This window comes from Hydra vulgaris, chromosome 07, assembly GCF_038396675.1.
Source record: "Hydra vulgaris chromosome 07, alternate assembly HydraT2T_AEP".
In the NCBI taxonomy this organism is placed as follows: domain Eukaryota; kingdom Metazoa; phylum Cnidaria; class Hydrozoa; order Anthoathecata; family Hydridae; genus Hydra; species Hydra vulgaris.
In genome coordinates this window covers 34,884,588-34,900,521 of record NC_088926.1, presented here as the reverse complement: position 1 = coordinate 34,900,521, position 15,934 = coordinate 34,884,588, and the positions used below count along the sequence as shown (strand labels likewise).

Genomic DNA, 15,934 nt, shown 5'->3' with positions numbered 1-15,934 from the left:
TTAAAGTAACTTTAAGGGTACTACAAGGTTCTATCTTTGCTCCTGTATTGTTTCTTACCTACAATATCGATCTTCATGAAAATTTTTATCTAAAGTGGCTCTATTTTTAATTGCTTAGAAAAAGCAGCCAATTTTTAATCTGATATTTCTTCTGTAACAGTCTAAGGCTTACAGTGGCTTATGGGCTAAATTCTGGATTTAAAATTCACAATTTTTATTAGACAACAAAACTCATTTATTTACTGAAAAAAATATTGAAATAATGTTGGCATTCCTATATTGATGAATAGCAAGACAATATCTAAAAGCACATTGTAAATGTAACTAGACCTGCTTTATCTGTCAAGCTTGAGCCACTCTTCCAATATTGTAAGGTTGCATTTTTTTCTTTTTCCTACAAACACTATCGTGGTGAATGCTCAAATGAGCTATCTATATTGCGATAAACCAAAACTCATTCCTATTGGGCTTCTTATTCAACAAGTTGCATTCTTTTACTGTATCTGTCCCTTCGTGCTATAAAAACTTTTATTAAACCAGTTTTTTTCCTTGCACATTAAAAAAACTTTATAACTCTTACCTATCTTCATGTTTTCCTTTTTTATACAACCTATAACTTTTTAAATCTTTAGTTTTTTAACTTTTTCTCTATTTAACTTATTCTCTATTTAAACTTATTTAATATCTATTTAACTTATTCTCTATTTAAACTTATTCTCTATTTAAAGTAACTCATAACTTAATAGTGGTTGCTTGCAATCTTGTTGGAAGTAAATTGGAGTTTAAAAATCTATAAATAGATGCCAGTATTTAATAAATAGTAAATGTAAGCATAAAATTGTATAATATAAAGTATATCAAAAATTTTCTTCTAGCCCCGGCTATCAAGCCCTGCTAAAACTTATAATTTTCCCGGGGCCGGAGCCGGGTTTGCAAAAAGTCTCATTTTCAGCCGGGGACGGGGCCCCGGCTTACTAGCTCCTGAGGCTTGTCCAATTAAAGACGTTTCCCAGTGGGCACGGTACGTTTTTAAAACTTTTTTAGACGTTTTTATAAGGTTTAAACCTAATAAAAACGTTCAAAGAACGTTTTAAAAACGTACTGTGCCCACTGGGTTAAATTGACTTAAAAACGCCAAGTTTACAATAATAATAAGGAAATCAAAAATAAATAAATTTCTACATAATATATATATATATATATATATATATATATATATATATATATATATATATATATATATATATTATATATATATATATATATATATATATATATATATATATATATATATTATGTAGAAAGAACAGAGCAATAATAAATTAATAAAAACCCTTATCTTATTTTTTCTTCGACAGGCTGTAACTTTGATAGGCTGCTCATCAGCAGAATGTAAATAAAACTAAAATTCTACTTGAGTCTATACTTTTATCAATTTTTCATGACTGGTACATTTCAACTTGTAAAAACTTAAAAAGGATATGTACGCAAGGATATTTGTATTACTATGTTTCCTTAGAAACAATTAGATTTAATTTGACTTGATTACATTTCTTTTAATAGTTCTTTTACATATATTATATACCGAAATTCACATTTTCACGGGTTAAACTTAATTAAGTTAAGGTGGTTCGCTTAGAAAAAAGCATGTTTTCCAAAGAAAAATCAAAAATGTGTATAACTTATTTCTGAAAATGCCATTTATACTCTTTCTAATGATATATTATTTGATAGGTATAATGAAATATAAAAATCAACAATTAGGGTTTTAGAGTTTGAGAATTGCATTCTTTTTTTGTCTTTTTACGTGTTAAATTGCATTTTTTGCGAAATGAGATTTTCATGGAACTTTGAGTACTTCAAACATCATATTTTCATAAATATTTAAACTTTATGATTTGAAAGTTTCAGGAAACATTCTTCATATATATACCTAGAAACTGAGCGGAAAAGTTTTTGTTTGATTTTATTTATTTTAATTTTATATTTAAGTCAAGGCTGTAGACAACTCTTTTTTAATGTTTGAGTTAAGCAACTTTGGAACATGAAGAAAACTCCATATTTAAGTATGTTCATATATATGAGGAATGTGGATGCTATGCAAAAAATTGCGGTGATTGGAGACTGGGAGCAATAAAAACCTCACAACGTTAGCCCCCCAGCCCCAAATAGGAGGGCAATGAGTCAAATTTGTTATTTTTTTTTCAATCTGAAACTTAATTTATATTCATCGACAAACTTCAAATTTGATTCAATAATCTCTTGTTCTTTGGCTTTTATGACCTTATAATGTTTATACCTCCCTCAATTTGAGGGGGCTGCAATTTTTTGCATAGCATTCATTCACTCATTCCTCATATATATGAACATACTTAAATATGGAGTTTTCTTCATGTTCCAAAGTTGCTTAGCTCAAACATCAAAAAAAGTTGTCTACAGCTTTGATTTAAGTGTTATAATAGCTGATCGTTATGAAACTTTATTGTTACGTTTATAAAGTTCTTGTCATAACATTATTAAAGTTAATTGATGTAATTTATTAGTCAAGTTATAAGCTATTTTTGTATATAATTACGCCCTCGAGAATTTTTGTTTCTGTATAAAAGTTGTAAATAGAATTTAATAAAAAGAGTCAGAAATAAAAGTAAAACAAAGTTGTCGTATTATAAAAGGGTTTCAAAAGTATATTTTTTTACGTTGACCGCCATTATGAGTTTTTTAGACAGTATATGTAATTTTTTTCCCGCTCATTTCCTTTATAAATATCTAATTTATCAGTCTACCCAATTTCATATTATATTAATTAGTCATTATTAAGTTATTGTGTCACAAGCTTCTTCTAGTTTTTCTCATAAAAAAGTAAAAAAATGCTGCCTCAGCTCTAAAAAATTCTCTTTTTTGTGTGAAATTTTATTTTTTTAAATTCGAATTTTTTCCTAGTTTAAAAAAAATTATATTAAACTATTCTTTATTAAGTAAAAGTAAAAGAAAGTAGTTTTCAAGGGGAACCACTTTAAGCAGCCATAGCACAGCGGTTAAAATTCTAACTCCGAATTAAAGTGGTAGAGGTTAAATGCTCTAGCCAGATAAGCGACATGGTAAAGAAGAAGACGTAAACCTCCTTGTTACATGCTCTTCCGCGGTGCCCTGTAAAACGACCGTTAGGTCTTCTTAGTGCAACTTAATAACTTAAAAAAACAAAAAATAAAATTTTGTGTAATTCTTTAATGGAGTGGGGGTTGGGAGATTTTTTCGGGGGGATTTTTTCAGGGTTTTATTTCTTACTATCTCATTTTCAGAATTATTTTCAGACAATTTACTGGACGCGCCAGATTAGGAAAAAGAGGTTAGCGGTTTTCATTTTAAATAACTCTTTGCTTCATTAGAAATTGCTCTTTTTTAATTGATTACATATAATACTTAAAAAGTAAGTTAAAACATCGTCAAACGTTTGTTACACGTCAGACCTATTTTATGTCAAACGTTTGTTACACGTCAGACCTATTTCATGTCAAACTTGTATTATTGAAGCAAAAGTATTTATTTTTAAATAATCTTATTTTTTTATTATTATTTGTTAAAATAATAAATCAAGCCAAGCTATTACACAATTAATGTTTCTGAACACTCTTTCAAACAATAAATTTGAATAGGTAATTTTAATTGATAGTCAACGTCAATGAAGTTTTATTGTTTTCACTTATAAAACTTTATTGGTTTTTTTGCATGAGACTTTATAAAAATGACGTAAATCTTGCAGGATTTTTACAAAAGTTACAGTTTTGAGGTTTAAAATATTGTGTGTAAAGTTTTTAAATTGGCAATAACTGATTATTTCTTTTAATAAGTTTTTAAAAGTAATTACCTTGCAAAAGTTATTTGATAAAATTAAAAAATTTTAAATTTTAGATTAAAACATTAAGTTATTTTTTTTTTTTTTTTTTTTTAAAGTTATAAGTTTGCCGTTAAAAATAATTACAACTCTCGTATTGGTAAAATATACACATGGCGGGGGCAAGAAGAAGACAAAATAGTCTTATCGCCAAGCTCCCAATAATCCGTAAATAATATAGCTATCAAATCTTGTCATTAAAAAAGTTATCAAATATAAAAAGAAAGAAAAGAAGAAAAAAAAAAGAAATTTTTTTTTTTTATTTTTTTTTTTTATTATTTTTTTCATATTTTTAAAAAAAAAAAAAAAAAAAAAAAAAACAAACAAAGACAAAAACAAAAAACAAACAAACAAACAAACAAACAAAAAAAGACAAAAAAAATAGAGATAATAAATTATAAAACTTATTTTCAAATATAATTGAACACAAAGCAAAAATGAAAAAGAAACAAACAGACAAAAATGATATTTGAACCTATATATAAATGTTTTTAATTATAGCGATTAATAATTCTTAATTAGGAAATATGATGAAAAGAATTTAAACTTCTATAGCAAGACCTTTAGTTTTTCATAAAAAGAAAATAAAAAATAAAAAATAAGTTTTTTAGTGAACTAAGTTTTTAAACCTTTGCAAATAAAATGAAAATATACTATACAATATTTTAAAGGCCAACAAATAAATATAGCTCTAGAAGAAGTCCTTCATGTTTTGATTAATTAAAATTATTTCTTTTAGTTTTGATTTAAAAATATTTAACAAAACTAATACATCATATTGAAGTTTAAAACTTTTTAATTTTTAAATTTGGTTTTGAACTTTTTCTGGGAATTTTTGTACTTACCCTCGTTATTCAGTTATCATGTATGCTTTAATAGATTCAAAAAATACTGGTAATAAGAATATCATTAAGTAATTTTATTGGCATTTTGGTTAGTAAACTTTTAATAAATGTTTCTGAGAAAATTTACTTCATACAATCAATATTTGTATGAAACAAGTAAAACTTATTTATGAAACGGTAGATTGGTACAATAAAACTCAACTCCATTTGTTAAAGACGGAATAAAGGATGATTGCATACTTTTTTGAGTGCAAAAACTTAAAAAAAATACGCAATTAGATTATATAAAAAAATCATATTTTATGTCAAAATAATTAATCATCATTTAAGATGAATTGTTACTTTAACAATATTTCTAAACTTACAAGTCAATTTGTATTATCTACAGTTTTTAACACAGTTTCTGTTTCAGTAACTACAAAAAGAGTCTTTTATGTCTACACTCTTGTTTTATGTCTACACCCTTGTTTTATGTCGACACGCTTCTCAAACTTGTCACATGACTCTCTCATAAAAATCCTAATGTTGTTGTATTCAGTTTACTAAAGTATTCTGTTTAGTTTAAGAAACAATGATCTACAATCAACAATAGCTTATTATGGTCCTCTACTATGTGTAGCTCCCCAAAATGTTTTGCTTACTTACTCTTTTGTATAGAAAGTTAAAAATTAATTTTTTTAAATATCTGTGTATATATATATATATATATATATATATATATATATATATATATACATATATATATATATATATATATATATATATATATATATATATATATATATATATATATATATATACATATATATATATATATATTAGCTAGCTTAAATTTAATTATCAAACGCAGTTATATGTCTGGACTTTAGTGATACAAGGATAATTACGTGCATAACCGGAAATCTAAGCTTTCTTATCTTTGCTTCAAAGTTATTTTTTCGTTTTTTACTGAAAGAAATCTTATAATTCATCATCATTATAGGTTGATATAAATAATTGGCTCCATCAATTTCAACATTAACTAGACTGATTGTAATTCAAAAGCGTAAATAATTAGGTCAATTTGAATTTTTCTTTTACCACGTGTATTGCTTTCATTCATACAATTAAAAAAGTTTAATAAATTTTTTATTTTGCTATTTTGATACGTTAAGATTTTAATAAAATTAAAAAAGTAAACAAAAATCTCAGTAAATTGTTAAAGTACAACTAAATCCAGTGTATCTACAGAAATGTGGAAAAATGAAGCGAATTCTTTTCGACATTTTTCAAATATCAGTTGTTTTTGCGTGTTTATTTTATAAGCTATCAAACAAGTACAAAAAATTACTATAATTTAAAATATGTTTCGACTTCACAGTTTTTATGATTATGTTATTATAGGATTTAATAAAATATTCAAATATAAGTTATTTTAAAACAGTTATAATAATTGAGCTTTTTTAAAAAAATAGTAGTTTAGACTAGTTAGTCTAGAGTGAAAAATGTTCACAAAGTTGAGTTTTGACAATATTTTTTAAACTAAATTAAATTTTTAAAAGCTCAATATATGTATTAACATGTCAAGAAATATTTAATTTAAAAATAATAATAATTAGTGAACTTTACTCAATAGAAAATCCTTGCATTTTCTTTGCTTGTGATGATCGTGCAAATTGCTTGATCAACTAATATCTCTTTCCAAATGCATATTTTAAATTTATAAACTATATCTTCCCAGTCGGCATTTGGTTCTAAAAAGACGTATTATGCAAGTTCATAAGACGTCTTTTTAGGACCAAATTCTGGCTGGGTTATTAATATACTGTTCCAGTAAAAGATCGAATCAGTTTGATTATTTGCTACTTTATCCAGAGACGATTCTACAAATAAAAGAGGGTGAATCCCTAAAAGAACCGACTGGCTTCTTAAAAATAAAATTAAAAAGAATAAAAAAAGTCCTCAAAACGAAAATTTATCCGACTGAAATGTGTCGAAAAGCCAACTAGCCGACTAGATTCGTATAAAAAACCAACTATAACTTGAAAATCATAACCTTTGGTGCAAACCCTCTTCACCCTCTTGGAATGAAAGAAAATTAAATTAAAAAACGTTATAGTTGGGACTTTTTTCAATTGTTGGAACTATTAGCAATTATTGTCGACGCTTATAAGCAGATAGATGTGGTTTTTGTTGTGTTTTTTGATTTTTATATATGTATAGTCAAACTACTTTTAACTTTTAAATATATTTTGATTGTTGTTAATTTATAATTTAATAAAACAGCACTTTTAAATTTTTAAATTGTTTACGTTAGTTAAAAGTGTTACTTTTACTAAATTAAACAATATGTGAAACAACTTATTTTCAAAAGACTTTAACTATTTTCTTGTTTATTTGCCTTTCATTACCAAGTGAGGCCCCAATAATCAAGTTAATCTCTAAGGTAACGATTCTCGGTCTTATAACTCTGAAACACAAACCTTCATGATCAATGCTGCTGCGAAGAAAAACATGTTTAACCCTATCTAACCATAAACAAGCTTTAGATTAAATTTAGTACTTCTTGTTTTGAAAACAAACGTTCTGATACTACTTTGATCTAGCTTTAGCTAAGATATCATTTATTTAAAAAAAACCTTTTCACTTTGGGGAGAGTCACAACTTTACACCGTTAACAAACATTAAAAAGTTAAATCGAATTTCAATTAATAATTTTTTATAGGATATTTTAAATCTGTTATTGAATTTCAAATTTAGGGAATAAAAATACATACTTTGGAGATGAAATATTTTTAACTTATTACCTTTATTTACAGAAAGTGTAAACTTTTTTGGGGGTATTTCTGTTCCCAGTCTCTAATCACCGCGAATTTTTTTTTTTTTTTTGTATGTTTGCAAACCATTTTCATTTGACATAAGCATGAACATAACTAAATTTGAAGTTTACACAATGCTTATAAGTGTCCTATCTGAAACGTCAATATTCCTAAGGCTTATTATTATTGTTGTTGTTATAATAAATGTTTTTGCACCTAAAATTATGAAAAAAGATTTTCTTTGCAGATAATAGACAGTAGTAATAGATGTTATTATTGTCATGTTTATATACATATTTTGTTTATAAAAATGAAAATATTCTTATATTATATGTATATCTATATGTATATGCATATGTATGTATGTGTATATATATATATATATATATATATATATATATATATATATATATATATATATATATATATATATATATATATATATATATATATTTTGTTTATAAAAAAATAAAATTGTACTTATATTTTATATATATATATATGTATATATATATATATATATATATATATATATATATATATATATATATATATATATATATATAGTATATATATATATATATATATATATATATATATATATATATGTATATATATATATATATATATATATATATATATATATATATATATATATATATATATATAAATACATGTGTATAAATGTATATATATATATATATATATATATATATATATATATTCAATTTAATAAATAAAATATGTTTATAAACAAGACAGTAATAACAGTTGCAATTAGTATCTATAATTTGTTTCATATTAATTATAGATGAACATGTTGTTAAAATAAGAGCTAAACAAACTTATATTAAAAATTTAAAAAAATAAAAAATCAGTATATAAATTAGATTAAATTATTTTACATTTTAAATCTCGCGTTTGTAAAAGTATGTTTTCATATATAAATACTGTAATTCATTCAAAATAGATGTAGTTAAAGTTTAATCTTTATTGCTAAACAAAATGTTTGTTTTATAAAAATAAATGCATTGTCTTTTAGATGACATCACTTTAAAAAATATTTACTTAAGTATCTATAGCGCTATTTTAAAAATAAAGTAAAACATTTGTTATGCAAAACACCTTGTAAGGAATAATTCGTTGTGACGACTTAGGGATTAGCGGATAATGAAACGAATGCAACCGAGAAAAATATTATAAATTGCGTCATAGCGTGGATTTATTTTCATCAACATTTTAAATACAATTTAAGTACTATTTTTTCAACACAGCTGACCACGAATAATTATATTAAAGTTTAACCAATCAATAATTTTTATTATTTTATAAGCCAATAGGATTGAGAAACCTAATAAAAGTCCGTCTGATAATAAATCATTACTCATACTCCTAAAGTCATCGATAGATTTGTGAAAGAGCGAAAATAGAAAAGAAAAACACCATAGAAGAATTTATAATAGAGAAGAGTGTATTGTTCGTAAAACACGTCAACGAAGACATTCACTGAATAAAGTGTTCATATTTTATATTTGTTATGTCACAAGTTGCTTTTTACGATAGATTGGTAATGAGCCAACAAAATTACGACAAAAGTGCACTGAGCCTTAATTTAAACGGAGGCAGATCAGCAGTAAGTAGCCGAAAAAGAAAATTTTTGCAGCCATCAGCTGCTCTTCTTCAAAGTCCTGATTTAAAACTTTTAAAACTTGGTAGTCCAGAGTTAGAAAAGTTAATTATACAAAATAATGGATTTATACCCACTCCAACAATCGGAAATACAAGTTTTTCTCAAGTAGGGGATCATGTAGAAGATCAAGAAAGCTTTGCACGAGGTTTTATTGAAGCACTTCAAAAATTACAACAAGAAAACGATGTTAAAGACTCTCCGTTAACAAAAGCATGGAATTTTTCAAGAAGCAGTAACCTAAATCAAACTGCTATTTCTTCATCTTTACCAACTTATCAACATATTACAACAAGTAATAGCTTGCCTAATGTTTCAAAATGGGGTCAGGTTGATCATAATTTAAACACTGTTCCTGTTATTACAGCTAATGGCAACCATTATGATAACCAGTCGCAACTAAATTCAATAAAATATTCTACAGCAACATCAGTAGATGTTGCTTCTACAATTGGTTTGGATTCATTGCCAAAATCAAATTATTACATTTCAAAATCTCAGCAATGCAATATTGAAAGAACTTCTCATTCTAAAATAAATTCAGACTTATTATATCCTCCTTCAAATAACTCATTAGTTTCTGAAATTAAAACTGAAGATGATATGCCACCATCTGTGGGTTCTTCAACTTCAAGTGTAAATCTTGAAATGAATCCTATTGATTTAGATGCACAGGAGCACATAAAACATCAAAGAAAAAAGTTAAGAAATCGATTAGCTGCACAGAGATGTCGTAAGCGTAAAATTGAACGTGAAGAAACCTTAAAACTAAAAGTTAAAGAATTAAAAAATAAAAACTCTGAACTAACTAATCTTGCTAGCAAGCTTAGAATGCAAGTTTGTGAACTTAAACAGCAAGTAATGCATCATGTTAATGAGGGTTGTCAAGTATTTTATAAAGATGCAGATCTTGATAGTTAGTTATCCTTTATATATTTTTTGACTTTTTAAAAAGAAACATGTTGAAGTATATTTTTGCTAATAGGAGACTTTGTAGTACGTGCTAATAATTACGTAGAAGATTATTTAAAAGGAGTGTTTTAAGTTCCAATACATAAATTGTATTATTATTTATACAATATAGTAAATACTATTAAAAACGAAGAACAAAAGAATTTGCAATATGTTTTTATCTTTGAATTCCTTATTTATCAATTTTTTGTTGGAATTACTGTTTTGTTCATGTTTATTTGCTTTTCTGACTTTTTTTATTTAAATTTGCAATAATAGTTTCTTCTTTCAAATGTTTTTGAAATTCTGATTTCATTAACTTTTAAATTTATGATTATGAAAAAAGTTACATTTGACTTGCAATAAATTGAAAATAGCAATAAAAAGTTGCAATTTAAAAAAAGGTTTGCTAACTTTTCATGTCTTTGTATTTTAGTATATATTGGTTGTACATTTTATACAAAACATTTTTTTATTTATAAGTGTATCCAATTTTTATTTTTAAACATTTTTTTTTTTAATTTAGGATTCTTTTTTAAGTTTTGTTATAAATGTTGGATATATTTGTGCTTTTTTTATTTTCCTTTTTTCTGTTACAATTTTTATACATACACTTTGAAGAGTTTATTAAAAGAGATTTGTTTATATGAAGAGAAAAATATGCAAGTTTATTTGCGACTATTTATGTATTAAAGAAATCGAAATTAAAATTCGTAAAATACTTGTGTGTTTTTTTAAATTTCCATTGGGAATAACTACTAAACGGAAGCAAGGAAAAACTCCACGTAAATTTTTCATCAAGGAACTATATCACAATTAATATTTAAAATGCCTTGTGCAATTTATCTTGGTTTATTCATGTGATTAGACGGATTGATAATTCAAATGAGAGCGTATCCTTTCTTCGATGCATTATTAAATTCTTTATTACAAGTTCTTCTAAAAAATTCATTAGAGGCTATAGTTTTAAATAACATGTTTTTATCCAGGAAGTTATTAAAGAATATAATTGCGTTTTCATAAAATAATCGTCTTATGGCTTGCTCTATATAGCGAATAAATAATTTGATTTTAATACTTCCTTGCTCGCTAAATAATCTTGTTTATTTTTATCAGATTATTTTAGAAATATATTGTATAAATATTTTTGTCGGATACTTGAAGGTTCTTTATCATAAAAAGTTTTTTGTTTGCGCTTAGCAAATATCAAATAAAATTTTTATCATTTTTAAGTTATTTAATTTTCTTTGGGTTGATAAGTTATTGGACATAATAAAATTTTAAATCCAAGATCACAATCATTAAACCTGATTGCTTAACCACAGTAAATAAGCAGCCATGATGGATTACTATATAAATATATTGTTTTTTGTTTATGTTTTTCATTTAATGTTAGCTTGTTTTTTCTCTATTATTGTTATTATTAGTGTAACTATATCGAGTTTTTTTTATCTGTGATGGGTTGGCTTACTTATTTACTGGTTATTTTAACAAAATCAGATTCAAGATTTGAAATTAAAAGTTATCTCTGCGCAAAGCTGTAAAAGCTGGTTGACCATTAAGTAATAAGATTCAAGCCTTTTCGACCTTTTAGTCATATTATATCGTAATACATTTCAATGGTACATTGTAACAGTTATTAATAAAATAATACGCAATATTAGCGTATTATTTTAATAATGACAGTTTTATTAATATTTTTTATCTCTTGATTTTTGGCAATATAGTCTTTCCATGTACCTATCTTACTCATCTATATTTGAGATACTTCAAAGTTCCAGCATATCCCAAAAATATTTTAAATTTATAAACAAGGTATAACTGGTAAATTTTGATTATAAAATTTGACCTGAAAACTTTGCTTTAATCAAATAAACTAACATAGAACCAAACCTGTCTGAAATGCAATAAACTAAAACAAAATTAGAAATGAACATAGAATTAGACTTTACTTAAATAAAAAACTTAGTACTAACTTTTTTTTATTAATTTATTATTTAATTGCACTAATAACATTTTACTAACGTGTGTTGATGTTTTTTAACCAAAAAAAGGAGACTATACTGGCTACTGGAAAATAGAAACGTGGCAAAAAAAAAAAGAAAGATACTTTAAACAAACAAAAAAAGAAAGTTTAAGTAGCCTTCCCTTAAAGCATATATTAATTAAATGCCCAAGCATTTAATTAATTAATGCTTTCGTATATTTGATTAAGTTCGTATATTTGATTAATAAAGCATTTATGTGGTTGATTAATTTATGCATATGTGTATTTTAATAATTTAAACACTGATGTTTTTGATTAATTTATGCATATTATATTTAATTATTTATAAAAAACTTGTTAGTGCATTTTTTTTCTAAACTAGTAATTAAAATATTTAGATGATTAATGGTAAAATTGGTTGACACGTAATAAATGGTTCAAACGCTTGACACTTAATGGTAGAATTAAATAAATGGTAGAAGAGTACATCTAACAAGCATTTATTACTACTCCTAAATTTGTCAATTATCACCAAATAAGTTGGTTAACACTGAAAACACTGAATTTTTATATTTAATATAGAAAACTGTTTGACATCTAATTATTAATAGAAGCAATGACCAAAAAAAAGTTTACAGATAACACTGCAAAATGCTAACATTAGGCAGAACCTGTACTGTTAAAATCTAGTATGTTAGCATGTCTGCTAAAGATATCATACATTATATGTTGAAAAAATAATGTTGTAAAACTAAATCTTGTACAGAAGTTAATGTTGTAAAACTAAATCTTGTACAGAAGTTAATGTTGATATACTAAATCTTGTACAGAAGTTAATGTTGAAAAACTAAATCTAGTACAGAAAGTAATAAAATAATAATAAAAATATATAATAATAAAAAGTATAAGCAGAAAACTATTCAGAGATTTTATGAAGAAAAAAAAATTTCTACAACTACAACCTAAATTAAAGTTTTTTAATTTAGTTTATTTTTGATCAATATAGTTTTTACAGCATTTTTTAGCTTATAAAACAATGACCGAGGCAAACAAGAAGCCAATAGACTTCTACGTTCTACACTTGATTACCTTATCTCTTTAATATCATTTACATATTTTTCCAGTCATTATCAATAATGCTTCCTCGTTCAAAATTTGTTTGTTTCTCATATTTCAACTAAAGTATACATAAACCAAGCTAAACCGAAGATAGTATTTTGTTTGAGATAAGTAAAAGCTTTGAAAATAAGACTTTAAAAATCAGACTTTTTTAGTAATGCCGAGGTCAAATATGTAATTTTTTTATAACGCATTTTAAAATGTGTAATCAAACTTATTGTTTTATTTTATTTCTAAAGAGTGAGTCCACCAAGAGTAATTAAGAACTTAGAGTGACAGAGAGTTAGTCGCTTTTAAATTATAGCGTTTAGTTTTAGTCATATAAAAAATATTTTTGAAAAAACTTTGAAGTTGTTTTTCATTAATAAGATTTGCATATAACCTTGAAAAATCAAACCAGATGCTTTTTGTAAACTTTTTTTGTTGTTGTTGTTGTAGTTATTGTTGTTTTAAATTTACGACCTTTTTTGTATATACACCTTGAAGTATATATACAAAAAAAATTTATCCCCTTTTTTTTAATCTGTTTAAATTAAAATTACTAATATTTTTTATAATAATATTATATTTATAGCATTATTATCAAAAATATCATTGATGTTAGCAATATATTATATATTACTTAAGTATCAAATGACACGTTAATAAACAATAAAAAATTTATTATTTTGTAATAAAAGCTTATTATCGTGTAACAAATTTCTTTGCCAAAATCTATGAACATATTTATCTAAAAGATTGATTATATTATCATTTAAAAGTCCAACCTTTTTTTTTTTGAATTTTGTCTTTGATAAGTATAAGAAATTAGCTTTGTAAAAGATTCTTTGCCAAAAAATAAAAAAGTCTCTGAATGTAAAACCAGATGAGTACCAGCTGCAAGTTGTGAAAATTTCAATATGGATGAAGCAAAACACTTTTGTATAATTTGCTCCTCAGTCCTCCCTAGTTCTCTTTAATTTTAAAACGTAAATAAGCAGTTCATGCAGTAATATTATAAATAGCTTCTTTTTTTTAATTTTTTTGATTTTTTGCGTCATTCACAATATTTTTAATATTTATTATCAATCGGCCTCTTGCTCTTTTACACTGTTTTTTACTTTCTAGTAACTCCCAAATTAAATAGTGGTTGTTTGTAGCCATGTAACCTCAAAATAACTTTTTTTAGATTTCTTTAAATTTTCTTTAAATTTACAACATTGTATGTAGCTTTTAGAGTGAATAAAATCTTATAAAGTTAAGATTTTTGTTGGATCAGATTTTTAGTTAATGTGAAAATAATTCATTTTAAGTTTAAAATTATTTACTGAAATATTTTATTAAATTTTTTTGTTTAAGTTAGATAATAATTTCAATTATAATATGTTGTAATAATAGCAAAAGATATGTCCACCATCTGTTTTAATGTCGTGGGAAAGAGATGGGGTTTGAAAGAATGAGTAGGACAGAATGAAAAGAATAACAATGGCTAGGGTTGAGAGGGTATAATCACACTCAAAAAATGTTTTTTGAGGATTGCACGTATGATGTATTTTGTCGATGCTTTAAATAAATTCTACCATAAATATTACATTCACCAGCACTAAACATTATTAAATTTGAGTTTACTAAGTTTATTTGAAAAAACAGTTAATTTTAATAAAATGAGTAACATCTGATATTACTTCGATGGTTTAGTTGGATAAAGATATAATTTATATACTAAAATACATATGGATGACTTAGCGCCAAACCAGCCTATACAACAAATATATTGAAATGAGATAATTTTACGCAAAGTTTAAAGGTCTTTAACAAAAGCCACTAAACCGAAGAAATTAAAAGTAATTGCAGTTCAGCGCACTAAAAAATTTTAATTATAGTATTTGTTGTTTGCAAAGAAACACTACATAAATTATTTTTTATATAAACTAATTTTTTTTCAACTTTGTTGTATAGGCTGGTTTGGCGCTTAACCATCCATATCACCATAAACAAGAATTATGGATAAAAAAGTTTACCTTCTAGTTTATAAAAATTATTCTCTGAGAGATTTTATTGAAGCAAAACAATTTAATGCTCTTAGCAAATATACGTTTAGTTGAAATAATTGCCAACCTAGATTAACGTTTGTCATTATAGATCGCAGATAATGTTTGGTAATCTTCAGTCTGGCAAAACATTTCCTAACATTAGCAGATCTATTAGGAAGAGTAAAGTTGATTGAAAAAGGTATAGACATTTTAGAAAAATATTGTGCCAGCTATTTCTTAATCAAGAATTTTAGTTTATATTTCACTTGTAGGTCAATCGTTAAAGTTTTTCTTATTAACAGCTGATTGATGCATTTATATTTATGAAAGTATCACAATTTACCACATCTGCTTAATGTGTAATCAGCAGCCGTGGCGAAGTGGTTAGAGTTCTGGCTCAGAACACGGAAGTCCAGGGCTATACGACAGCTCTAGCCCACTAAGAGTTTCAAATGCTTTTCCACGGTACTCTGTGATAAGATCGTAAATTCTTCTGGGAGTACCTTAATAACTACAAAAAGAAAACAAATGTTTATGTTGTTACTATAAATTTTGCATAAATTTCTAAACTAATCCGTCTTTTGCTTTGATCCGTTAAATTATCTACAGATAGTTTTGACCGATTAAGGCAACCAAAATATGG

The 15,934-nt window shown here is 25.2% G+C and overlaps 1 protein-coding gene across 1 annotated transcript; it reads left to right on the top strand.

Annotated features, from left to right (window-relative positions):
* Positions 1-9,105: 9,105 nt before the first annotated feature.
* jun (protein) lies at positions 9,106-10,143 on the top strand. The gene is given in 1 exon segment (NM_001280839.1): positions 9,106-10,143. A coding segment is annotated over 1 exon segment (1,038 nt).
* The last annotated feature ends 5,791 nt before the right edge of the window (positions 10,144-15,934 follow it).